The 24,295-nt window shown below is 38.9% G+C and overlaps 7 protein-coding genes across 7 annotated transcripts; 4 read left to right on the plus strand and 3 right to left on the minus strand.

Moving 5' to 3' along the window:
- The first annotated feature begins 48 nt into the window (after positions 1 to 48).
- On the plus strand, positions 49 to 1,439 carry LOC140768747 (ATP-dependent Clp protease adapter protein CLPS2, chloroplastic-like). Its single transcript, XM_073109142.1, has 4 exons — positions 49 to 421; positions 605 to 703; positions 917 to 1,026; positions 1,162 to 1,439. Exons 1-4 carry the CDS (start codon positions 163 to 165, stop codon positions 1,240 to 1,242), a joined length of 549 nt encoding a protein of 182 aa, XP_072965243.1. The 5' UTR covers positions 49 to 162; the 3' UTR covers positions 1,243 to 1,439.
- A 144-nt stretch (positions 1,440 to 1,583) lies between these two features.
- On the minus strand, positions 1,584 to 5,463 carry LOC140768729 (uracil-DNA glycosylase, mitochondrial). The gene is made up of 7 exons (XM_073109119.1): positions 4,734 to 5,463; positions 4,443 to 4,663; positions 3,340 to 3,498; positions 3,115 to 3,145; positions 2,750 to 2,885; positions 2,314 to 2,397; positions 1,584 to 2,120 (listed from the first exon to the last, which is right to left on the minus strand). Exons 1-7 carry the CDS (start codon positions 4,987 to 4,989, stop codon positions 2,054 to 2,056), a joined length of 954 nt encoding a protein of 317 aa, XP_072965220.1. The 5' UTR covers positions 4,990 to 5,463; the 3' UTR covers positions 1,584 to 2,053.
- A 148-nt stretch (positions 5,464 to 5,611) lies between these two features.
- On the plus strand, positions 5,612 to 7,458 carry LOC140768756 (protein BRICK 1). The gene is made up of 2 exons (XM_073109154.1): positions 5,612 to 5,862; positions 7,200 to 7,458. The coding sequence occupies exons 1-2, from the start codon at positions 5,730 to 5,732 to the stop codon at positions 7,319 to 7,321; spliced, it is 255 nt and encodes an 84-aa protein (XP_072965255.1). The 5' UTR covers positions 5,612 to 5,729; the 3' UTR covers positions 7,322 to 7,458.
- Positions 7,459 to 7,599: 141 nt separating this feature from the next.
- On the minus strand, positions 7,600 to 8,485 carry LOC140768738 (early nodulin-like protein 21). Its single transcript, XM_073109131.1, has 2 exons — positions 8,130 to 8,485; positions 7,600 to 8,046 (listed from the first exon to the last, which is right to left on the minus strand). Exons 1-2 carry the CDS (start codon positions 8,314 to 8,316, stop codon positions 7,682 to 7,684), a joined length of 552 nt encoding a protein of 183 aa, XP_072965232.1. The 5' UTR covers positions 8,317 to 8,485; the 3' UTR covers positions 7,600 to 7,681.
- A 1,662-nt stretch (positions 8,486 to 10,147) lies between these two features.
- LOC140776487 (transcription factor ILR3-like) lies at positions 10,148 to 12,758 on the plus strand. The gene is made up of 5 exons (XM_073120216.1): positions 10,148 to 10,435; positions 10,569 to 10,631; positions 11,485 to 11,562; positions 11,660 to 11,822; positions 12,131 to 12,758. Exons 1-5 carry the CDS (start codon positions 10,326 to 10,328, stop codon positions 12,416 to 12,418), a joined length of 702 nt encoding a protein of 233 aa, XP_072976317.1. The 5' UTR covers positions 10,148 to 10,325; the 3' UTR covers positions 12,419 to 12,758.
- Positions 12,759 to 13,566: 808 nt separating this feature from the next.
- LOC140771325 (dehydrogenase/reductase SDR family member FEY-like) lies at positions 13,567 to 17,678 on the minus strand. Its single transcript, XM_073112814.1, has 8 exons — positions 17,363 to 17,678; positions 16,785 to 16,905; positions 16,164 to 16,281; positions 15,778 to 15,914; positions 14,968 to 15,069; positions 14,730 to 14,822; positions 14,176 to 14,248; positions 13,567 to 14,059 (listed from the first exon to the last, which is right to left on the minus strand). The coding sequence occupies exons 1-8, from the start codon at positions 17,584 to 17,586 to the stop codon at positions 13,776 to 13,778; spliced, it is 1,152 nt and encodes a 383-aa protein (XP_072968915.1). The 5' UTR covers positions 17,587 to 17,678; the 3' UTR covers positions 13,567 to 13,775.
- Positions 17,679 to 21,481: 3,803 nt separating this feature from the next.
- On the plus strand, positions 21,482 to 24,089 carry LOC140771589 (uncharacterized). The gene is made up of 4 exons (XM_073113146.1): positions 21,482 to 21,604; positions 22,190 to 22,493; positions 22,955 to 23,188; positions 23,681 to 24,089. The coding sequence occupies exons 2-4, from the start codon at positions 22,221 to 22,223 to the stop codon at positions 23,936 to 23,938; spliced, it is 765 nt and encodes a 254-aa protein (XP_072969247.1). The 5' UTR covers positions 21,482 to 21,604; positions 22,190 to 22,220; the 3' UTR covers positions 23,939 to 24,089.
- Positions 24,090 to 24,295: the final 206 nt, after the last annotated feature.

The following is a 24,295-nucleotide window of genomic DNA, read 5'->3' on the forward strand; positions in this document are numbered from 1 at the left end:
GAAAAATGCTCCCTCTCCGCCTGGAACCCTCGATAAATCTCCGCTCTGGCTTCCTTCTTTTCCCCTGACCCTTATCCTAAGCCTCCCACAGCAATTAATCTTCCTTCCTTCGGTCTTGGAACCTGCGGTCTTGGAAATAAGACATCTAGTTCTATACTTCTAATGGCGATTAGCAGTAGAGCAGCCACGTACTCTGTCCTCCGGTTCACCAATTCTCTTCCTCCTTCTCCGACCCCATTTTCTAGCGTCTCTATGCCTTCCAAGAAGAGCAGCACTAGACCAGAGAAGACCCAACACAGGGAAATGGTGTTCTTGGCCTCCGCGGTTGGGAGATTCGGATCCCTGAGAGGAGGAGGAGCTCTATTGGAAAGACCCACCTTCGATCAGACCCAGTTCGATGCCCTTCCCCTTCTCGAAGAAGGTAGTGGCTTCTTCATCTTTCTATATCTTATGCTGTGTTAATGTATAATTTTAATTTCTTTTACACTAAATTAACTGTGGATTAGTTTCCCCGTGTGAAGTAGAAGGGTCTAAAAAAGATATTTGTTTAAATAATTTCTCTTTACGATCTAATAAAGAACGATTTCCTTTCGGAATTTTGCAGGAGGAGATATAGGGAGACTGAGTGATAAGAAAGGATTGGGGAGTGGAGATAGCTTCAAAGTCTTGCTGATCGATGATCCACGCCACACTGAGAAATTGGGTATGAAAAAGCTATCCTTTTTTTCTCTAAGTTATACTCGATTTACTAATTACTCTAATAGCTTAGGCTAGTAAGCGAAGGTGGTTTAATTAATCAAGTGTCATTTTTAATTCACCAATTACTCTAAAAAACTTAGGGTGACGGATGGTTTTAATTTTCATATGTCTAATAGAAAGGAATAATAAACAAATAAAACCTATTGCTTCTCTGCAGTGGAGAAGGCTTTACCACAGGTTGTGCCATCCGTCACTGTTGATGAGGCAAGAAAGCTCTTCTATGAATCTAGGGACAAAGGTGTTGCAGTTGTTATTGTTACAGTAAAGGTACGAATGAGCTCGAATTAATTTTTCATCTCCACTGAAGTGAGAATATTGGAGTATCTATAACGTTCTTGTTCAAAGACCATGGACTTGTTTTGAGGCATAATCTTGGACTTGTCTGCTTCTATTCATGAACAGGAGCATGCCGAGTTCTATGCACAAATGATGGTGCGACAGGGATTGCGATCAGCCATAGAACCGGATTCGAACTCGGTTTAAGGGGAGTGGCGGCATCTTTGAAGCAATCTTCGTGCACTTTTATGCAAGATTGGTTAGTAATTTAGTATAGAAAAGAAAATTGAGGGATTAAGACTATGTTCAATTTTGATGCTGAGAGGATTTCCTTAGTTTGGTGCACAGCCATGTTAAGAACAAAACCAGAATTTGAATAATAAGAATTATGAGATATTACATCTCGCTTTTCTTGTCATGTCTCACTAGGCAATGATAAGGAGAAACAACAATGAGCCCTGGACTAGGAGGATAGACTATGTTTATAAGCTGTATATTTGTCATAGCAGCATGTTCTTCTATTTCTTCAGCCAACATTCAAAAGGGAGCAAGGTATAGATGTCAAAGGCATCATGTTAAGCTCCGTCGTCACAAACAGTAGTAAATTCATCGTAACAAGGCAAACACACATGTTCGTCGTCACAAACAGTAGTAAATTCATCGTAACAAGGCAAACACACATGTTCTCCATGACGAAAGACTTGAGATATTTAACTAGAAAAGTAGGTCAATATACATATATATATAGTATGTTTGATATCAGGCAATCTCCAACCTAAGACTAAAAGGTTGGCTATAGATATGTAAACTAGATTGATGACTGAGGTCAGTCAAGAAACAAAATTTGCAGGTGGAAACCCTGCTGTAAAAAGGAGCATCACACCTACAGTAGTAATGTCATAATACACCATTTAGTCCACGAAATATGGCCAGATTAGTTGGTCCTCTTCATGGATATTGCTAGGATCATTGTTGATGATCCAGCGGGCAAAAAGTATATGAATGTTCTTAGAGTGATCTAAAGTTGCCAATCAATGGGAGAAAATCCCAGTCTCTCCAATATTTGATTTGTCTGAGAAAAGTGCCTGTTGCAGTAGAGGTAAATATTAGAAAATTTGTACTTCAGTTAAATAATACATGAATCAGAAGGTAGGCAACACCACTTCAGTAAGAACCATAATTGCAGTCAGAGGCTCTGATGGAACAACTATAGTAGCTTCATATATGTTAGCTTTCATGGTAGGATATTAGGATGAATAGATGAGATAAGAAATAGACCTGCAACCAAAGAAGCCCCTGTTGGCAGATAAGCCAGATGGATGAGCAGCCCTAAGAATGTGGTGTTTTGATTCATCGATCAGTCTGCGAAATGAGTGCATGTGCATAAGCAAACAACTAAATCTGTGCTGGGAGAAATTAAGATTTAAGAACAAAATGAATCAGCATGATTCAAACAAAATATTAAGAATGACAATAATCAGGATATTAAACTTTACAGATGTGGCCAGAATAATACAAAGCCACTGCAGATAAGTGAAATTATATATGAATAGATGCAAATGCCAAAAGGTTGTGATGACAAATAGTTGCCCTTCTTTTGTGTGAAGGGTACCTGTAAGAGGCAAGGTCTCCGTCCTAATTCAGTGGACATCAACTATTCCACATGCAAACAGAACGAAAAGAGATTCTTTTTTTTTTTTTTTAAAAACACTACCTTGTCTTTTCTTGAGCAGAATTTCCCCAGAGGAGGAAGACCACTCCTGATTTTTTCTGTGAAATTGTACGAATTACAGCATCGGTAAATGGCTCCCATCCTTTCTTAGCATGAGAATTAGCTTGATGGTTTCTCACTGATAAAAGAAAGTGAAAATAGTGATTCAGTACTAGGAACAAATGATAAATAGCAACTATGCTATTTTTTCATGAAACCATTGTAAAATTAATAAGGTCACATATTATCACACAAAAGGACAAGGGAATAATAACACACAAATGATTCTGATCAAAAGCCAATAACCATAACACTAAGAAGATGGAATCAGTGATTGTGAATGTCCGTGTAAGGGACAAATATCATACCAGTGAGTACAGCGTTGAGCAGAAGAACGCCCTACATAAACATCTCAAGTCAGTAGTTCTGTAGAAGAAGCAACTGTATATTGAAATCCTAGAAAGATATTAACTAAGATCACTTTTAAAAGATGGAAAGTTCACTGGAGAACTATAATTCATACTGTACCGTAATAATGAAAGAGGCATAATTGATGCAAAAGGGCCACAACTGTGGCAAAATATGACATTTACCTGCACAGCCCATCTTTCAAGATTTCCATGTGATGGCACAGAACAACCAACATCCTTTTGAAGTTCCTTAAATATATTTACCAAGCTGGTTGGAATCTTTATCCCCTCTGGTACGGAGAAAGCAAGGCCCATGGCTTGACCAGGGCCATGATATGGATCCTAATGAGACGATGATTAATGAAGTAATATATTTTAACAAATTATCCAAAAATATTAACAATCACATAGTAGTGTTTGCTTGCAGCAGATCATGTCTAGTTGGTAGGGAGATAGTAAGAAAGAAAAAGGAAGCACCGCATAGAAACTTAAGTGAAAAGTATCAGAGTTTGATTTCAATAAACAAAAAATTAAAACAATCTAGCATAAAGGAAAACTAGAAGTTATAAGGACTTAGCTTCCTAGCATCTTTTTACTGTGGGTATCGGGACTTGCCGTGAAGGAAGCCTTTTACACAAAGAATTACAGCCAATAATTTTCTAGAATCAACTAGGTCTAAGATGAGTAACTTGTAAATAGAACACAACACCTTGATGAACTTGTAAAAGTGAGGCCATATATATGATATTTCTGAAATAAGATATCTAGACTTATTATAACTTTGAAGCGATGACAATCAAAGACATAAGGAAATTCCTTTGGTCTTAGCAAACAGAAACAGCATAACATGACATGATTTCCACTGTTAAGTGGAAGGCTCAAACCTAATGGTTAAAACTCGTCTTAATTAACTCGGGGACCATTTAGTTTTCCTCTCTTTTTTTTTTCTTTTTTGCCTGATAATTTGTTTCTTTGAGAAGTTCTTGCAATTGAACTGCACTTTGGACAGCGTGACTTTATGCATTCATTAAGATGTTTCAGAAATATCGATTAGTGCATCAATATTCAACATATTTTAAAAAGGCCAGCATAGATGAATTTGCAGATAAAATCCACCCGCCCTCTCAAATATTAAACATGAAATCCCCGTCGTGTATGTTGCCTAAATAAACAAGTCACAAAGTTGAGACACTCATCTTCCCGGTAGTAGCCACTATAGAAAAGTAGCACCTTTAAAGAATCTAAGAAAAATCCATAAAGATAACAAGGGAGAAAGAGAATAATACCTGCCCAATGATCACCGCCTTTACTTGATCAAACGGCGTTGAATGCAACGCATTAAACATAAGCTGCGGAGGCGGATAGATCGGAACGTTTCCTCGCATTTCTCGCTCCAAGAACCTGCACAGATTCTTAGAATACGGCTTCTGGAGCTCACCAGGCAGCGCTTCCAACCACGTCTCTTCCACCAAAAGATCCTCCAGCTTCACGTAATCCATTCCTTCACCTACATCACATCACCCCCACCACTGATCACTACCATTCCCCAGTAAACACCCCAAGAAACAAACAAGTACCTTTAGCTTTTTCGACTCTCTCGGCGCAGAGCTTCAGATTCCTCCTCGACCTTGCTATTGACTTGTTGATCTCGATCCGCTTCTTCTGCTCCGGCAAGAGATTTCCGGCGTCGGAGGAGGAGGAGGAGGGAGGAGGGGTGGGGAAGGCGGATATGGATGATTTGGGGATTAGGGTTTCGGGAGAGGAGGCGGAGAGGGATCGAAGACGCTTCGCGGGGTGGAAGAGCTCGGCTAGGGTTTTGGGGGAGGACGCCATTTTCTTTTTCCTCTCAAATTTTTTGGTCTCGGAATCGAACGGGTTTGGCTTCCGTAGAGAGATAGGAGACGGCGGAGTTATATACACCGGGGAACGGATTTTTGGCGGGAGGCTGTAAAATGACGAACATGACCTCGGCCGAAAGATTTAGGATTTTTTTCATTTTACACCTTACACTGTCATTATTTTTTATTTCACTTTACACCCTGTAAATGACAGAAATTACCTCGGCCAACAGATCTATCGGGAATTTTTCATTTCACACCGTACATTATAAGTTCTCTTTTCTTTTATTTTACACCCTATATTTTATTGTTTCAAATTACATGATTAACTTTTTTATTAAATTAATAAAAAAGTATTTGGAAAAGGGCAACCATTTATTTATTCTCCGTATTAAATTATAAAACAATAGTTCTATTATGGATACAGAGAATCGTAAATCTAAAGCTTACTAGATATTTCGTACAAATTACTCTATATTTTATTTTATTTTTATACTTTTTATTTAACATTTAAAATGTTACTTACTATATAAATGGATACGCCAAAACCTCATAATTAATACTCGCACTAATTTTGCTTTCCTTGAAAGCAAAACAAAAGGAACAAATAATTAGTAGCAACCATTAACTGGCTTCTAGCAGTCAACTGTCTCCTGTTCCTCTTTCTTTTGCTAGGTTATAACCTTTGGAGATTGGAGTCGGGAGGTGAAGCGAGGAAGGAGAACGAAGGGTGGAATGGCTCGAGCCGGCGGGATCACGAACCCTGTCAACGTCGGGATCGCCGTCCAAGCCGACTGGGAGAACCGCGAGTTCATCTCCAACATCTCCCTCAACGTCCGCCGCCTCTTTGAGTTCCTCCTCCAATTCGGTAAATTTCCCTTTTTCTTCTCCAATAATGATCTAATCGATAAGTTGGGCGTTGCTTCTTTGGAAAAAAAAAAAGAGTATCGCTATTTGATTAGATCTCTGTTAATTCCTTGAACTCGAAAAACGCATGAGATCTCGAAAAAAAAGATGGGTTTTTCGGTATTAGTGGATGAACTAGAAACTAGGACATACTGAGAAATATCACCAAAATGTCTCAAGGCTACTGAGGATGAGCTCGTTGTGATTACATTCTTTGGTCCAGATCTCTTGTGCGCATAGAAACTATAAATTAACTTTTTGATTCCTAGACCTGACTAACAGGCAATATGATAGCTACCAATTCCTACGGCAACTAAGTGGTCAAGATTGTTAGTAGTAAAGCTCATACTACATTGATAATTCATATGATCATGTGAACTCCTGGCAAAAAGGTCCTAAGAGAAAGGTAAAATTACCAGTGGTGTCTCTTGTGCAATTTTTGAAACTCACTTCCATAGGGGATGTTTCATTCATCAATTTTTTTTATTTTTCTTTTGGTGATGAGGTATATCAACTGTCAAATAGTGTCTGAACTTAGTGATTCATTTTTTTTGGAAGTTAGTGTTTAAGTCAATCATGCCTTTCCAAATTCTTATTATCTTCTTCCTGAGGTTTAGAGTCATTGCAGTAATCTGTTTTGTTGTTTCTTAACATGAATTTTGGTTTATTATCTGAAAACTATGCACTAAAATGTGAAGCATACTTCTCTTCTATTTCTGGACTCCTAGTAAAGTTAAATATGTATCAGGCTGTTTTGACTTTTGATGTTATGATTTATTAATAACCCTTATACCTAACAGCTTTTTGTGCCAACTCAATGATGCTCACTGAAATATCCCTTGATCTTCCATCATCTCTTGTGCTCTTCTATTTATTCTTCAAATGCATCATATAGTAGCTCACTTCAACAACTCTTCCTTCTTTGTGGAGGTCTATCTACCTACTCATTCTTCAGACAGGGATGATATCACATATGTATCTCGTATCTCATTAAAAAAACACTTCGATACAGTCATTTTCTCCTGTGTGTAGACTGGGTTCTAAGGTGCACTTGTTCAAAAAACCTTAATAGATTCTCTTATATTCCAGCCAATACTAAGCCATAGGAAGATTATGTCACTTACTGATGCATGTGAGCCATTGTTTTGGGTATGCACTTGGGTCACATCTAAAGCAGAGCTTACACCATATTATGCTTGAGTGAAGACAAATGACAATTGACAATTATTTCCCTTTATTTAAATACTACAATTTACTCTCTGACTAGATCAATCTTCTTGATTGGCAATTGTTCTTCAGAGGCTACAACAAAGAGTAAACTGGCAACACTAAATGAAAAGCTCGACATTTTAGAGCGCCGGCTGGAGGTGCTTGAAGTCCAAGTGAGCAGCGCAACAACTAATCCCTCTCTTTTCACGTAAGAAATACTAATTCTGTATGATGTTGTAATTGAGTCTTAAAATGTTTGCCAGCATGAAATAACATGACGGCCATTTTAATTATCTTCCTGGAATGCTGTTTCGGAAACTAATTTGTCTTTTGCCATATTTGAATCTCACCCTGTCAAGTTTGAGCCTTGGATTAATGTTTTCCAACAGATCTAGCTCAAAAATCATTCACACAATAGGGCAATTGGAAACACAATGTCTTACAATAAATACCAGAATAAAGCCTATGACAACACTATTATAAGAAGAAGGATACTTAACTGGCACACACTAACACTAAAACTTGTTCTGGAATACCTGACTGAGAACAAAGTCTCATACTCCTACCAACACCTAAAAGAAGAGAGAGCTAACCAGAACTAGAAGCAGCTGCACAGAAGCCATAGCGAGAAACTGTGGTGTAGCCAGAGCTGCATCACTCCAGTCATCATCCGAGCCAGGAGGAGTTGGTGTTCCAGTCTGGTTGCTGCTGCCCGGCGAGCTGCCTGGTCCTTCGCCATGGCTTATCACCTTGATGATCATCTTCTGCCCACGCTCACAGTGCCCTGCTACTCCACTAATGAAGTAGTACAACCCTGACCGGTCGAGTTTGACCTCCGTCTCGCCGCTGTTGGAGAAGAAGGTAGGGTGAGATGACCGGCACTTATCATAGTCCTCTTCATTCACCTCCATTACTGAATCCTTCTTGTACTTGAAATCTGTCACAGAAAGATAAATGGAAAAACAAGCATATTACTACATTGTTAGACCATAACCACGGTGAGCTCAGTTTGCGACTCACGGATGGTGTCGCCGATCTGAAACCGGTTTTTGGAGGCCCAGTGATTGTAAATTTGGGTGTGCTTAGAAGGAGGGACACCCCAACCTTCCTCGTCCCCAACCTCGAATTTGAAAGCATGGAGAGTTAGGAAAGTTGCATAGAAAAGGAGAAGGAGAAGGAGGAGCTTAGTAGAGTTCTGATAGGCCATCCTTTTAGCCCAAGCTCAATGGTTTGGAAATGTTTCTTAGCAAGTAAAGAGGAAGATGAAAGGAGAGGAGTGAAATGGAATAAGTAGAGGGGGAGTAGTGTTAGTTACAGTGAAGGAGAGAGAATAGTGGAGATAATGGTGGGCGTGGGAGCGAATTCGGCTGAGTGAAATTTATTTGACTTGGTATAAAGTTGTTATCTGAGCTTCGGAACGTGGAGGAAGTGAACGTTTATACCCGGGATAAGTTCCCGCGCTATTCCCACTCCCCACCTTATGCGCGGATTAAGTAGTTACAACTCACCAGCAATTGCGTACCAATCCGATAGTGGATTAATGGATAAAAACTTTATCCTTAATTAGTTTCGGCCCTGGCCCAGTTTATCTAATTCGTATATTTTGGACTCGGAGCATAGATTATTTTGGGCCTGGCAACGTAATGCTAAATCACATGTTAGATATCAGAATATCTATTCATAATCATTGAGATACAACATACGTAGAAGCATAATTAATTTAAATCATTGTAAGAACTACACGTCATCCTCGTTAAAGAGCCACTCTCAAGCCTCACCTTCTTTTTATCTAAGCTATATTTTTAGGTCGATTCGATCACTTCTCATCAAATCCCAGTTCATATAAATAATATTTAATATATATATATATATATATAGCGTTATAACATATATAACTAAACTAACTAGACAGTGATTTAGAGTCTTAAATACACCACCCATAGATGCATGTATTTTTTTAATACGTACATAGATAGCGAAACAACCCAACTCCAGTCTAACTTTTAAGAATTAATATCATTATTACAACATGATACACATTGGATGGCTCAAACTTGGCAACAATGACTGCCACTTGCCATGCCACGTAGCCGTGGCCCCTTCCTTCCACGGCACCACAATATTTTGTTTTGCCATATTTAGTGGCTGACCTCAGCACACGAGGAGGCCACTCGATCCCTCTTTAAATATATCTCCCCAACGAAGAAAGACCGACAAATTTATTCCACCATACCGGGCCCCACAGGACGGAGGTCAACGGCTCCGATTCCACCTGCCTGATCGTATCGCAGCAGCTCAACCGTCCACGTTTTCCCCGTGCTGCTGATCGTCTCGGGCGCAGCCCCGAATGCACGAATTTGCTACACTTGGGATAGAGGATTAGAGGCTACGGGAAATTTGCATCTAACACCCCAGGTTTAAGTGATTCCGCATGCTATCTTTTCACGTGGAAGTAGCAAAAAATATTATGTTTAAGTTTCACGACGGAAGTGCATTTTGGTATACGAATCAATATCGATATCAGTATTAGTATCAGTATCAATATTAGTATCAGTGTGTATCTGACTTTAATTATATTTAAAAAATATAATATAAGAGGTCGTAAAATTTAAATGAGTAGAATTAAAGTTATTAAATGTGTGATCGATACTTTGATGTGCAATATCTTATCTCAGATGAATTTATATAGAGTCAACTAAATCTCAATCCATGTTATATTTGTAACTAAGATCTTAGTAACAAGTTTATAAAGAGGTCATAAGTGTAATCACCTATGTAACATGAATATTATATATAGAAATACTATGATGATCAATTATACTTTTACGGCTATAATCTTGTAGTATAGTTAATCCAAAACATTGATAGTAAAAAGAAATAAACAAAAGTTGAGGTTGTTTTCTGTATATTTTACGAAACGTGTAGCGGCTAAAGGATAGAGTAATTAGCAAAATTTTCAAAGAATTCCAAAGGCGATTGCATAAATTTCGTACGACCGAGGCTGCATACTATCTGACTCGCGCCTTCGCATATGGCTGCGAAGGAGAGCTTCCGTTCGTCGTTTCCGCTCTCCTTTTGGTGCTTCGCTTTATTTCCGCCGACGACGATAGCCCACAGGAATCCAATCCCCTTTCCAAAACCGCTCCTTTTCCCCCCCATTCTCCAATCCCTTGCCCTAATTTTCTGAGATATCCTCTCGTCCGATCTCGATCTGTGATGGGATCGGACGCGATCGACGACTACTGGATCGACGGAGAAGGATCGGACGGTGAGTTGCGATGCGCGCTTGAGAGCTTCTGCGATATGGCGCCTGCCGCGACGGCCGGGTATGGCGATCGCGGCCCTTTTTGTCTTAATTTGATAGATTGGATTCGAGAAGTTTGTGATTCTGAGTTCAATCTAGCTTACTGGAAGTGGTATCGATGATCTTGATGTGGTTCTTTGTGAAAATGGTGACAGAGTTGGGATCGAAGAGGCGTACGGTGGTGTTTGCTGTCTTGATCAGATGGGATCGAGAAAAAGGTACGAGTTGTTCTCGATTTTTTAACTTTAAATCAGTTTGCTATTTGTATTGCTTCCGAACGATGGAAAATGGGATTATTTCCTTGTGCATGTCTTGCTTCTTAGTTAGATACTCTATCTGGTGTAAATAATTTCATTTCGAGAGCATGTTTCTTGGAGAGAGGAGGTTATTCCCAAAGAAAAGAATTATGCCTCTTTCTCGGACGCTGGAGGTACTAGGAATTTCCCATTGGCAATATCTCACTAAACGAGGTTAACATCAGTCATTTAAGTTTTTTTGACATATTAACCCTTGTTTATTGATTAAGGAGTGCCTCTTGGAACAGAAATCCTCTTAATCTAACCCTGTTCTTTTTCTTTTCCCCAATCGCGCCGGGGGGGGGGGGGTATTGTATAGGAGATATTTTAGTTGCCTATTAATTCGCATATGCCGTGTGTCAGCAACTTAGTTCCTGATGCTTCTTCCCATAAGGAGGTGATTTGGCATGCATTTCATACTTTTGGAAATTAAAGTTTATCATAGGAATAAAGGTGTGAACTTTGATGCTACATGTAGGTCAGAACATAAAAGGTTTGACTTGTATTGGTTGCTGGATTTGTAGTTAGTTGAGTCGCTACTTTTATTTAGTTTTAATTCTCATCTGAATGAAAACATGGTTTGATTCAGTCCCACTCTACATTTCCCCCTCCACTCTATAAGAAAATGCAGAAAATTTGTAGCGGTTCAATACAAAGTTATTTTTCAATTTGTATCACACTGTTTTGCTATTCATTATATGTCATGTTTTCTTCAGTTTTGTGAGCCTGTAGAGTATAATAAAAGATGAAATTATCTGAGTGCAAGACTTTGCAGGGCAAGAGATGAGTCTTGCATGAGACCCAAGTCTAAAGCTTGTCGTGAGAAAATACGTCGAGATCGGCTAAATGATAAGTAATCTTTGTTTTTCTTTTCAGAATGACTAGGAAATACTGCTGATAACATAGGACAATACTTGATACCATCATAGCTGATTATTGTTTGCTTCTAGGTTTGTGGAATTGAGTTCCGTCCTAGATCCTGGTAGACCGCCTAAATCTGATAAAGCGAGCACTTTGAGCGATGCAACTCGTATGTTGGTACAACTTAGAACTGAAGCTCAACAGCTTAAGGATTCTAATGAAAAGCTTCAAGAAGCGATTAACGATCTGAAGGTTCCATTCTCTGGTCATGCTTTGTTTTCTTTCTACTAACATGACTTCCTGCTGCTTCAAAATCTAACACAATCTTTGAAGATTTTGTTTTATTTGTTTTTCTTTGAGTACTTTTTAGTTTTTATCGCTATTCTCCCTAGTGTACATGCATCACTTACTTATGACCAATAGTTTCTATCACTAGCAATTCTTTGTTTTGAACGAGTCTGTTTAACTGATAGATTTGATTTAGTTGTACATCGATATTACGGATCAGATGAAAATGTCCTACTCTGTGATACTTGCATACTTCTCACATGATATCACAGGCGGAGAAGAATGAGCTACGAGATGAAAAGATGAAGTTGAAGGCCGATAAGGAGAGATTAGAACAACAAGTCAAGGCCATGAGTATGCCTCCGGCAGGATTCATGCCTCATCCAATTGCATTCCATCCGGTTGCTGCTGCTGCTGCTGCATTTGCTCCACACAGTCAAGCGCCAGCAAACAAAGCTGCCTCTTTTAATGCATTCCCTGGCATGGCTATGTGGCAATGGTTGCCTCCCGTGGCCCTTGACACCACTCAGGACACCAAGCTCTGGCCTCCGAATGCATAGGCCAGTACCTGCTACAACATTGGTTTGCTGACTCATGCCTTCTTTGCTGCTGAGTTTTAGTGTTAGCCTTTGATGAGAAATATGCGTGTCTGATTTCAGTATGGTCAATCTGATGCTGGTGAAAAGTCACCTGACATGTTAACTCGTTTATTGAATTGCAAGGATGTTATTTGTTCGAGTCTGACATATTATGACTCATTTGAACACAATATTTATGGTGTTATCTATATCTATCTTATCATTTTCGCTTTTCAATAGGAGCAAGAGCTTTACTGTAAAGACAACTCTCTGAATGGAATCTCATCTGCTGAAGAATACTTTCTTGTTTTTGAGAGAAGAAGAGTACTTTTTATACTGCAATCTCACATGTTTGGCTGATTCTAAATTTCCATAGTATGCTAGTCTTAAAACATTGTTTTAAAAACTTGCTGCTTAACGCCTAGGTGACCGCCCTAATATCTCATATTATATTTTAATATGTCTTTGAAATTTAAAGTTATTGTACATGTTGATGATTTAGTGGATTCAAATAGTTTATTGTAGTTCTTAATAATAAATACATTAGTATATTATTTAGATTGTAGATACTAATTTTATTTTTTTCTCCAACTATTTATTCTTTTATTTATTTACTTTTTTTAACCATCTTAGATTTTATTCTCTAATTATTATTAATTTTATTTATTTAATCATCTAACGCCGAGGCGTTGCATAATCCCTTGTCTGCCTACAACCTACCCTCTTTTTAAAATGTGGTCTAAATGCTGCCTCTGGTTCCTCGATCTACTACCTCTACTACCTTCAGTTTCCTTTATTATGAGATTGCTGTCTCTCTAATGTACTATATGGCTGAGTACTCGCTTTGAGTTTATCTCATTATTAGCTATAGATTTCTTTGAGTAACAAATGCCAAAGTAGATATAGGAACGCAACGAGCACAAGGGAGGGCGAAATATAGTGAGTTAGAATACATGAGCTAACCCGATGCTTGACAACCTGAACCTGCAAAGGATAGTGCTGACTAGGAGTTTAGTAGCCAAATAATAAGCATCATGGAACTAAACCTACACCACAAATGACCAAACATAATATACTACTGCATTAACAACTAAGCTTTGCTTTTTAAATAGAATCGAGTTCCTTTCAGGTACAAAATTAAGATGCATTTTTGGAAATTGTAGGAGTCCAAAGTTCGTTAAAGCCCATCCTTCTACAAGGAAGTGACAGTTTAATTATCAACCCTCAATTGAGGTAGATTGCTTTTGATGTTCTCTCAGCATTTCTTTTGAAGCTGAAAATAAATAGTGCCAGGAGGGGAGCACACACTAGGAAGCAAATAAGAAGCAAATAATTGGAACTATGACGTGGAAGAATCATCCTGTTCTGCGTTGGATCCATAACGACATTGAACAGTCTCCCCTTCAATAAGCTTCTCCAAGGCATTGGAAGGGAGCCCAATCATTTCCAATGTCTTCTCCCACACCGCCTGAGACGTCTCTAGATTATGGGCTTCTTCTGATGGATTTGTTGGACGACAATCATGTGAGATGCAAGCACAGACAGGCCATTCATCAGCCTTTAGTACCCCACAGTATTCCGGAACCTGTGGATCTGTGGCTGCAAAGAGAGAGCTTCTTGCACCTGCAATATAACATACAACGGTTTGTTTCCATATTTCAACATTCAATAGGCACTAACTATTAAACAAGAGCAAGAGTAGATGAGCCTGCCACTGCAAAGAGGGTATATCAACTCACCTTCCTGGGCATTGAATATGAAGTAGGGGATCAGCTTATAACCAGCTACGATAATCTTAGGTAGATCTCTGGCCTGGACGTTGTGAAAGATATATCAGTTACCATGAAAAGATGCAGCAGATGACCATGGAACCAACAAAAAATTACAACATTGAAAAACAATATAAAGAAAATTACAAGCCACTTAATTATATCATATACGTAAAACTGGATAGGAAGTGCACATGGATATGTTGGCAGACTCCAAAAGCCGCTAAGAGGCACAGTATCTTGGAATCCAAAACCTAACTAGATGCCTTTAGCAGTTTCTCTATAATTACAGACATTGTAACTGGAGTATTGAGGCCTTCAAAGCTCTTTATTTCAGTGCAAATATATCTGAATGCAGACATATACTACATAGATTTTCCCCAAATAGTTACAAGTAATTTCTTGGGTCTCCATAATTCTATCAATGCATACTTATGATTTATTAGATAGATTAATCCAAATTAGTATATGATTCTTAACTATATGCATAAAATCAAAAGTATCATATGTTACAGGAAACTCACAACATTTGTGCGGACAATTCCCGGAGATACACAGAGAACATTGACACCAGCTTCAGCAGGAATTCTCTTATGAAGTATGCTGCTAAATTTTACCTGGTGCAAGAACATTGTCACTACACTCACAGGGACAGCATGAAAAGCTCAAGAAACCTAATGGTTTGCTATTTATAATGTCGCAAAAAGGTAAAAGATAACAAAAATGCAACACAGAAAATATGAATGAATTTTTTTATAATACCTGTGCCAACTTGCTATTTGAATATCCCAGTAAGCTTGTGTATTTCCTTTTCCCAGATGTAATGTTCATATCTTCCGTCTCAACAAAACCGACAAGATGCATCTAAGGATTAAAGGCAAGTCAGTAACCGAAGCAATACCTTCTCAAATTACTTCTAAATTTCTTCATCTTCAATTACCCCGTTAATCTTTATTCCTGAATTATCAACCTATTACCAAATTAACTACTGTATCAATTAATATAATAGATTTATATGATAATGCATTAATGCTGGGTGCCAAAGGCTATACTTCTCTCATCAGCTTAAGGAACATTTACATAAACTCATTAAAAGTAAATGGAATTAAGGTAAATTCTCAAGAGACATATTGCAGCTTTTGTTGCTAGAATGGCCTTGTAATCAAAAATTTTACAGTTCGGATAGGCTGAGAAGGATGCAAAAATACAGAGAGATCAGAGCATGGAGGATAACAATTTTGTTGATGGTGCAAAAGAAAGGAAAAGGGAGGAAGGGTTTGGACTTAAGTTTGGCAGAATTCAAATATCAAACTAGTTCTAGATGTCTCACAAAAATGATATACATATAATACATATAGACATATTTGTAAAGAAATCATTTTAAGTAACAGATCTAATCATACATTATCCCACAGAAAAGATGAGGCAGAGTGCTATTCGCAAACAAACATTTATAATCCACAGGTTAGGAGTGATGGAAGATTCAAACAAGCTTAGATAGATTTCCTTATAGTCATTAATCTTTTACTTGAATGTATCACATAGAGAAGCTCTTATAAAAGAAGAGCTTACAATTGAATTAACATTGACAATTCTGCTTGGAGATCCTCGTATAAGTGAAGGTATAAGCAACATCGCTAGTAATGCCGGGGCAAGATGGTTCACTTGCATGTGTTCTTCATATCCGTCCTTGGAAAAACGTTGGGGCTCTATAGAAAGATAAGATGAGACTAGTTAATACGAAGATATCACATATAGAAGTGCTTCAGATGAGAATAGTTAATACAAAGATATCACACATATAAGTGCTTTGGCATGAATGTCCAAATAAGAGATCAAGATAAGTGAAATTTAACAAACTTTTGGGATTCTTAATTTTTCTAAATTAGCATTTCAAAGACATTAAAGTGCATACACACACAAACTTCAAATCAGATATTAAAATGATCTATGCAAACCTCCTATAGAGAAAATGCCGGCATTATTGATCAATACATGTAATGGTCCTAGACGAGCATTCCACACTTCAGCAAATTTTACAACTGAGTTGAGCGATAGCAGGTCAAGCTCCATCACCTTAACAAGTGTCAAAAGTTTAAAGATGTCAATCAGAACTGCCATATAAGCAAACCAAGTATATGCTAAGAAAAACTTTAACTGGATAGATGAAACAGAATAACTTTCTTTTTCAAGTTGGACAAAGATTCAACGTCTAAAAGGTGTAGGGCTATTTAATAAATACGACATGGCATAGCCAACTTAATTTGAATAGGCCTAGATGTAGGGCTATTTAATAAATCCAGAAATTTGACTAGAAATTAACAAGTATTCATGTTAGCAATCAAATGGAACAATGTATACCCAAACTAATACTGAAGTTCTATGTGTTATCACACAAACTCCTAGTAAGTGGGAATTTTCAGAAGAAAAAAAACACCAAGAACAAGAAAAACCAGATGATAACTGAAAATACTGAATCAATGCTTTTTGACAGATGATGCTTGCTACTTGATATTGCTGTGGCTTCTATGAGCCATTAACCAGAATGGGTATCTGCACATACGGGGTCTATCACATACCTCAATATTGAGTAGCATTCCTTTTTCTGAATTCTCAGTCTGCCATTTTTGGATCAGGTCATGGGCTAGTCTTGGTCTCCTAACCGCCATTACAACGTGTGCTCCTGACTCAGCAAGTTGCCTGTTTTGATCATCAACACTAGGGGTTAACTGGGAACAAGCTGAAATGAATCAGAATACACTTCTATTACAACATTAATTTCGGATTTCATAAATAAATTAAGAATCCCATTAAGGCATCCCGGATTTCCAATCGCCAAGCACAATACAACAGTCGAATCATAAAAGGGAATTCCAGTCACAACATCTCTTATCAGTATAAAGGGGAGGTGAATCTAAGTATAAGTGCACAGCATTGGGAGGCCTCTATGCGATACAAGTTTGCTCAATTGCAATCAAAACCGAACAATCCATTTTCATTCTTGTAAGACAAATCCCACGATAAAAACATCCATATCTCAATCAAAAACAAGTTCCTCCAAAAACTTGGGATTTTAAAAACAAGAAACGATCGATTACTCCACGTAATCAAGAAAGCATTGCCTGTAACCAAATCTGAGCACAGAAGAGAAGGAAACCTAGCGATCTCGAGGCCGATGCCGCTGGTGGCGCCAGTGACAATGCAGGTGATGCCATCGAGGGGAGGAAGAGGGAGAGGGTTCTCCAAATGGCTCGCCGTGATTCGCTGGAACAAGAACTCCCCTACGATGCTGCACCATCCCCTTAACCACTCGATCCACCCCAACTCCTTCTTCCTCGTCCCACCGCCACCGTCACCGCCGTTGCCGGAGGAGGAGTTCATGATCTCTCTCTCTCTCTCTCTCTCTCTCTCTCTCTCTCTCTCTCTAACTCGACTAGTGGTTTCCAGATCGGGTGGGGTTTCGAGTGGGTTTGTCTTGCTCGAATCGAATCTTTGAAAGTAACAAATAGATTAGTAGTACGTGGGATTAAATTTTAACAAGCACTCAAAACTGGGGAAGTCTATCCAGTTGTACTAGGAATTTTGCACATGACACCATAGATTTAAGAGATTTTACGATTTTAAAATCACGCCCTATCTCTTTTCTTTCGTTTTTTTCTCTTTATCAGCTCAGAAATTTACATAAAATACCCTACATATCCAAATTTCCAAGAATCTACCTGGACAGTATGGGTTCATTGCATGTGGGACTCTTAATTGGTTGGTTGGCCATACACCTAAATCTTATATTTTTGTTTATAACCCTCCAAAATATTGGATATGCAATATTACTTTCTTTTTCCTTTTGCAACCATCAGTGTTAACTATGTTATGATGAAGGCCAAGTGAACAAGTATTAGATATTAATGGGCGTATTGGCACAAGTCATGCATACACTTCATATATTTTATCCTATATTAAATAACTAATATTACCCAAGTTGTAAAATAATATAAACGTGAACCCCCATAGATGGTCATCATCAACTTGATCCCACAACTACTCTTCCAATAGAGGAAGGTGGGTGAGGTGCATTAAAAATATTAAGTTCATGAAACTTGCATTTAATTCACTTAACCATTATATAGCAATAGCCAAGTAGATTTATTATTTGGTCCAATTTTTGATGTGTGTTGCCTTCATCATTGATTCAAAGACATGGGTCTAAGTTTGGGTGGGCCAGAAAGAGGGATCTTGCCAGTTTTAACTCCATACCTTATCCATTTTAAATAGCAGTGAAGTCCTTTATTTAGAACTAGAGAAATTTGTATATAACACCTTTGCCTTTTAGCTAAATTTACATTTACATCCTATATTTTTACTATTTATAAATCGAGCCCTATAATTTAGGTAATATGTACAGAAAACATCCTAAATTAGATTTAGATTAACACCGGGAGAATATTCCGTTAATTAAATATATTTTATTTCTAAAATACCTAAAATACCCTTAGGTTGACCGTTGACCCCGAGGTTGACATCGAGATTGACCCGCGAAGAACGCGGCCACGACCCTCGCCCCTCGTCGGAGTCCTCGAGCCTCACCGGCGTCCCCAAGGTTGACCCCGATCTCGGCGGAGCTGCCGCCAAGGGAGAGTAGTCGGCGAAGCCCTCAATCCTGGCGGCGTAGCCGAGGAGACCTTGTGCTCGATGGGCCATCTGGCGTCCTTGGTCCTCACCTCTCATCGGCGTCCTCGAGCCTCGTCCGAGTTCTCGAGGTTGACCCCCGATCCCGGTGAAGGGCTACTCCCGACCATCACGACGCAGACACGGGGTCCCGACAAGAGAGGTTGGGAGGAGGGAGGAGGGAATGAGGAGGCAGGAGGTAGGAGGAGGGAATGAGGAGGGAGGAGAGAATGAGGCGAGGGGAGGGAGGAGGGAGAAGTGTTAGGTGGGGATGATGAGGGAGAAGGGTTGGGTTTAGTTGGTCAGTGGGTTGGGTTGGGTGTTAGTTGGTTAGTGGGTTTGGGTTGAGTTTAGTTGGTTAATGGGTTGGGTTGGGTTTAGTTGGTTAAGTTAGGTCGGGTTGAGGGTATTTTTGTAATCTTCTTAGTATAGTTAACTTAATCCAAAGATTGGGTTAAATTTAACTAACAGATTTAATGACAGGATATTTTCTGCACATATTACCTAAATTATAGGGCTCGATATGTAAATAGTGAAAATGTAGGGTGTAAATGTAAATTTAGCTAAAAGGTAGAGTGTTATATACAAATTTCCCTTATAACTATTAATTTTCAAAAGGCACGTTTGGGAGTGTATTGCATAATTTGGACAATATTTTAGTTCATTAGAAACTGTAACCTTAACTGCCATAATCTACTTATCTAACAGTAATGCCTATGTTCTCTCCCTCTCTTTGATCGCCTGCAGGCTGTGGCTAATTTTTTTTTTTCTTAAAAGAAAGTTCGTTGACTAATAATTTATTAAATTTCAAGCAATCTATTATAACTCATACAATAGAATAAAGAAAGGAGATACAACTATGCCCTATAATAAGTCTAACACTTGGCTAAATAACAATAAAGAGGACTATCAAGTTAATAATAAATAAATAAACACTTATGCAAAGAAACAAATAGAGGAGATGGATGAGGAGGCGGCAGCGTTAGTGGAGGCGAACACAATAGTGAAGATTGCATAGAAAATAAGAAGAGAGTAGTGAAGATTGCACAGAAAATAAGAGGAGAGTTTGTTAGGGAAAAGTACTGCGCACACATCCATCCTTCACCATTACATCAATCTCAACTCCATCTCCACCACCATCAGTGCTGAAGGAGGAGCCATGGCGAGGGGAAGGGATCGACAATAAAGCTAGCTAGGCGTAAGGGAGAAGATAGCACGAATGGGTAGAGCTATCAAGCTTGACGAGCGGCTCGGGCTCAGTGAGCTGAGCCTGAACTAGAGCCAATTCACTCAAACTCGGCTTGATAGGCATTATTGTCTGACTCATCACCCTCACCCATCGGGCCATTACCCTCACCCACCCCACCCTCATCCTCATCCACTAGACTACCACCCATAGCCCTCACCCGAGCCAACCAGCCCACCCTCACCCATTCAGCCTCCTCCTCTCCGTCGGCCTCCATTGGTAAGCCACCGCCATCTCCTCCTATCTGTTGGCCTCCATCGGCAAGCCGCCACCACCTCCTCCCTCTTTGTCGGCCTCATTCTCCTCCTCCATCGACAATCTCCTCCGGTCTCTTTCGACGACCTCCTCCATTGACGTTGGGTTCAGCGTTGGCCTCCTCTTTTTCCTCCACTCCATCGACATGTTGTTGCCTCCTCTCTGACGACTTCCTCCTCCATCGGTCTCCTACTCCTCCTTCGGCAAGCCGTTGTCCACACTGCCACCGCTTCCTCATCCTCAAATCGAGCTCGAGCTCTACTTGGGCTTGGTTAGGCTTAGCTTGAGTTCAGCTAGAGTTGAGCTAAGTCGAGCCTAAGCAAAATTATAATACTCGAAAGTAATTTCAAGCCAAACCTGAGCTGGCTCGCTTAGACTCGGCTCGTTTACACTCTTACAAATGGGGATGCAAACATCGACCAGCAAAATGAGGTGAAAGGGGCTTAGCAGAGAAAATCCGACAACTAAGAGCTTGTGACGACTAAGAAGATGGTGGAGCCTACATCAAATAAGCGAAGAAAGAAGACAAAGCCCGTGGAGGAAAGAAGGACCGCGAGGAGATGGAGGAGATCGAGAGGAAAACAACATTAGGAAGTCACAAGGCAAACAATGACTAGGGTGGAAAATGAATAGTGAGACTATGGAAGGAAGAAAGAGTAAATAAAATTAAAAAATAAATACTTTCGTAGGGATAGTAGAGAACGAAGAGCCAACGCCGATGGAATTATCCATGATTTAATTAATTCCTAAACAACAACCACTTGCTACCCGTAGTTACTTCTCTTTTTTCTTTTCTACTATGTATCTGAACAGACTAGAATTTGATCAAATTCCAATTCATTAACGACTATGGTTACATGATACTTTAATACATTTAACCGTCAATCTTTGGAAGAGGTTTCTGAGAAACATAGGCTTTTATTGTTTTTCTGATTATGTCCTAGAAGTTTATTATTTTTCATACATGTTAGCAATTAACTTTATTCTTTGTTATGATAACATAAATTTCTAAGTTCAAACGAAAAAAACTTCAATGGCAGGAGGCTATTTGCAAATACCGATGATACAGGGCTTAAAACATAAAATACATAAATGCAGGGATTTATTTGCAAAGCCCCTAAAACTTATCTCCGCGCACACACTCGAACCAGGTCGCCGGCCCTCCCTCACCCCTTCCGAGCTCTCTCGACCGTGTCCCTCCGTTTAATGCTTCTTAAAATTTCCGATTTCTAGGTATTTCGCACTCCATTTCTCTATGTTTCGCAGTCTCTCATTTGCTCTATAGTTTATGAGTTTTATGTTCGTGTGAGAAAAGTATGTGCTCCTTTTGGTTTTTTAGACTAGATTCAGGTTTCCTTATGCCTTCTGGGATGTGGATATTAAGAAAAATGGTGATTTATGACTTCTAGCACATCATTTTCTCCTACCAAGATAACCCTTGTAGAGAATTCTTAAAAGATTTGCGGCTTTGGGGTTATTATCATAACAATTAACATAATGTGTAACTGTTTTCCTACTTTCCATTGTTTCAATCTTTGGATGTTTTAATCGAAAGGCTCGGTGGATGTAGCTAGAAGATTATTCTCTCCGGCATTTTCACAAACAGGTTATGCACATCCTAGGAGAAGAGGCAAGATACAAGAGCGGCAGCAGTTGATGCACTAAGTGTTTGTGGAAATGCTGGAAAGAACAAGATTTCCATTTGCATCATGGCATCTCTAAATGCTTAGAGTTGCATTTAGATATTATTTAGATAAATTTTATCTCGATCATATTGATATTGGGAGCTAAGCATTTCTGCCGATGCTGAATTGACAGATTTAGGTTAATTGCACGGCACGAGGATTTCATGATTTTGACAAGCATGAGTTCCATCCAGTTCAATATTTACAGGCCCAGTGCAGGATGTGCTGCGACGAAACCCAAGGAGAGGATTGGGAAAACCTGTTCTTTTCTATATCCTTCTTCTCACTCTCATGCCTCATATTTATATGTTTCTCCAACCCATAAGCTCAGGCAATATGATGTGTACCCAAGACTTATTTATAGTTCTCCTAATTATAAAAGGTGTGCTCCAGCATATGCATTTGGTGGGAAAGGAAACTCAGCAAGCGACAATGAGGTAATGGCTTCGGTAATAGACTTTGGATTTTACATGCTTCTCTTCAGGGTTTCTTTTCTTGTTGCTTTAGTGCTTAAGTTCTTTTAAACTCTAATAGTAATTACAATGTCTCCATATTTTTTTTTTCTCTAATGAGATTGATGCTGGATTGGTGGGTATCATTGTCTCCATGAATGTTTTAAAAATAAGGCAGTATATAATTAAACACAAAGACTGGGTGAATTCCATCCTGTGATCTGCCTGTGAGTATCATAAGTTTTTGAGAAGATTCCTGTGTGCCAAATCTACTAAGTCAGTGCAAGAATCATTTACATACACTGAAATTGCTCTGTCAATTTGAGTAAGGATTTTTTTTTTTTTGGTGCAAGGAAATTTTCTAGGCTTACTTTAGAGTTTTAGAGTTCTCTCTTACTTCATTATTCATACCCTTGCTTACAAGAGATGGTTCTTACTTTATGTAGCCTTTTTCCTGGGAGTCATTAAAGAAAGCTATGGGTGGTCTGAAAGGAGAGCGCTCAGTACAAGATTTGCTGAGGGAGCAGATGCAAGATAGGGATTTTGGTGGAGATGGAGGTAATGGAGATTCTCCAGGAAGTGGTGGTGATGGTTCTGGTGATTCAGAAGATGAAGGTCTTGCTGGAATCTTTGATGAGCTACTGCAAGTGATTTTGGCAACTATTGGCTTTATATTTGTGGTAATTGTACCATAACTTTCTCAATCAGCTTCTCTTTTCCTTATGCAGACATTAACAGATTTAGCCATCTTTGATGTTTTTGGATCATCCTATATATTTGCTCTCTCGTTTTTAGCTTTCAATGATAATTGACACAAGTTTAATGACTAGTATATTTTTTAGGTTGACTTGATCTTCTAAGTTTTTGTGTATGGCCCTTTACTTTTCGTGGTATCAATTAGACATTCAAGAAGGCTAGTGCTGTATATCAAAGACTAACCACTGAGAACCGAAAGCACTTGTGCGACAAACTAATAATGCAATCTCCTAAGGATAGAGTGAGTGCTAGTCTGATCATGAGTCTTACAAGGTGCTTGTGACCAACAATTTGAAGGGCTAAAAGCGCTTCAAGAATGAATTCTATGTTCCCTACCAAAAATGTCCTTGTATTGTGCATCCTTGGATATAAACTATCATTTAGAGGAACTCATTTATTTGTATCTTGTATTGCAGTACATCTACATGATCAGAGGCGAGGAGTTAACACGTCTTGCTAGAGATTACATCAAGTATCTTTTTGGGGCTAGGAGTAGTATGCGATTGAAGCGTGCAATGTATAAATGGAAGAAGTTCTATGAAAGTATTACAAAGAAAGAGGTGGTGAGGGAGAATTGGTTGGAACGGGCAATTGTTGTAACACCCACTTGGTGGCACAAGCCTAGGCGACTAGCTAATTACTATTATGAGAACTACAAGAACCAGGAATTGTAATTTACTTTCTTCTGTGCCTTCAAAGATCTCATGGACTTAATGGTGTGACTAGGAAAGCAACATATGTTATTTCAATACCAAAATTTTCTCTGCATATTCAAATGGTAAAATTGGTGAACCGTGAACAGTATCAGGAATCATCTTTTGCTCATTTTACATAGTGTTATTCTATGCACTTGACTGCATCATCAGGATTCTCTAAGATAATGTGATGAAAACAAGATAGAGAAAACTCAATTATTGACTTTTCTGTTGAGTTGTGTTTTCTTGATTGATGGTCGCTATTACCTTCACATATACAAAATATTGTTTCAACAAATTATAATGAGTGCTTCGATATACTGATGGTCGCTGACT

The sequence above is a fragment of the Typha angustifolia genome, chromosome 2 (genome assembly GCF_048772165.1).
Source record: "Typha angustifolia cultivar Huaian chromosome 2, ASM4877216v1, whole genome shotgun sequence".
Classification (NCBI taxonomy): domain Eukaryota; kingdom Viridiplantae; phylum Streptophyta; class Magnoliopsida; order Poales; family Typhaceae; genus Typha; species Typha angustifolia.

Excerpts from the sequence above, each read along its gene's own strand:
- LOC140771589 (XM_073113146.1), top strand. The coding sequence starts at position 22,221 with ATGATTTTGACAAGCATGAGTTCCATCCAGTTCAATATTTACAGGCCC. Across the intron at positions 22,494-22,954 it reads ACTCAGCAAGCGACAATGAG|CCTTTTTCCTGGGAGTCATT; the intron begins GTAATGGCTTCG and ends TACTTTATGTAG. Across the intron at positions 23,189-23,680 it reads CTATTGGCTTTATATTTGTG|TACATCTACATGATCAGAGG; the intron begins GTAATTGTACCA and ends CTTGTATTGCAG.
- LOC140768729 (XM_073109119.1), bottom strand. The coding sequence starts at position 4,989 with ATGGCGTCCTCCCCCAAAACCCTAGCCGAGCTCTTCCACCCCGCGAAG. Across the intron at positions 4,664-4,733 it reads GAGAGTCGAAAAAGCTAAAG|GTGAAGGAATGGATTACGTG; the intron begins GTACTTGTTTGT and ends GATGTGATGTAG. Across the intron at positions 2,886-3,114 it reads GCTCAACGCTGTACTCACTG|TGAGAAACCATCAAGCTAAT; the intron begins GTATGATATTTG and ends TTCTTTTATCAG.
- LOC140776487 (XM_073120216.1), top strand. The coding sequence starts at position 10,326 with ATGGGATCGGACGCGATCGACGACTACTGGATCGACGGAGAAGGATCG. Across the intron at positions 10,632-11,484 it reads CAGATGGGATCGAGAAAAAG|GGCAAGAGATGAGTCTTGCA; the intron begins GTACGAGTTGTT and ends AAGACTTTGCAG. Across the intron at positions 11,823-12,130 it reads AAGCGATTAACGATCTGAAG|GCGGAGAAGAATGAGCTACG; the intron begins GTTCCATTCTCT and ends ATGATATCACAG.
- LOC140771325 (XM_073112814.1), bottom strand. The coding sequence starts at position 17,586 with ATGAACTCCTCCTCCGGCAACGGCGGTGACGGTGGCGGTGGGACGAGG. Across the intron at positions 15,070-15,777 it reads TTGTCAATGTTAATTCAATT|ATGCATCTTGTCGGTTTTGT; the intron begins GTAAGCTCTTCT and ends TTTAATCCTTAG. Across the intron at positions 14,060-14,175 it reads CATATTCAATGCCCAGGAAG|GTGCAAGAAGCTCTCTCTTT; the intron begins GTGAGTTGATAT and ends GTTATATTGCAG.
- LOC140768738 (XM_073109131.1), bottom strand. The coding sequence starts at position 8,316 with ATGGCCTATCAGAACTCTACTAAGCTCCTCCTTCTCCTTCTCCTTTTC. Across the intron at positions 8,047-8,129 it reads TCAGATCGGCGACACCATCC|ATTTCAAGTACAAGAAGGAT; the intron begins GTGAGTCGCAAA and ends TTTCTGTGACAG.
- LOC140768756 (XM_073109154.1), top strand. The coding sequence starts at position 5,730 with ATGGCTCGAGCCGGCGGGATCACGAACCCTGTCAACGTCGGGATCGCC. Across the intron at positions 5,863-7,199 it reads TGAGTTCCTCCTCCAATTCG|AGGCTACAACAAAGAGTAAA; the intron begins GTAAATTTCCCT and ends ATTGTTCTTCAG.
- LOC140768747 (XM_073109142.1), top strand. The coding sequence starts at position 163 with ATGGCGATTAGCAGTAGAGCAGCCACGTACTCTGTCCTCCGGTTCACC. Across the intron at positions 422-604 it reads CCTTCCCCTTCTCGAAGAAG|GAGGAGATATAGGGAGACTG; the intron begins GTAGTGGCTTCT and ends GGAATTTTGCAG. Across the intron at positions 704-916 it reads ACGCCACACTGAGAAATTGG|TGGAGAAGGCTTTACCACAG; the intron begins GTATGAAAAAGC and ends GCTTCTCTGCAG.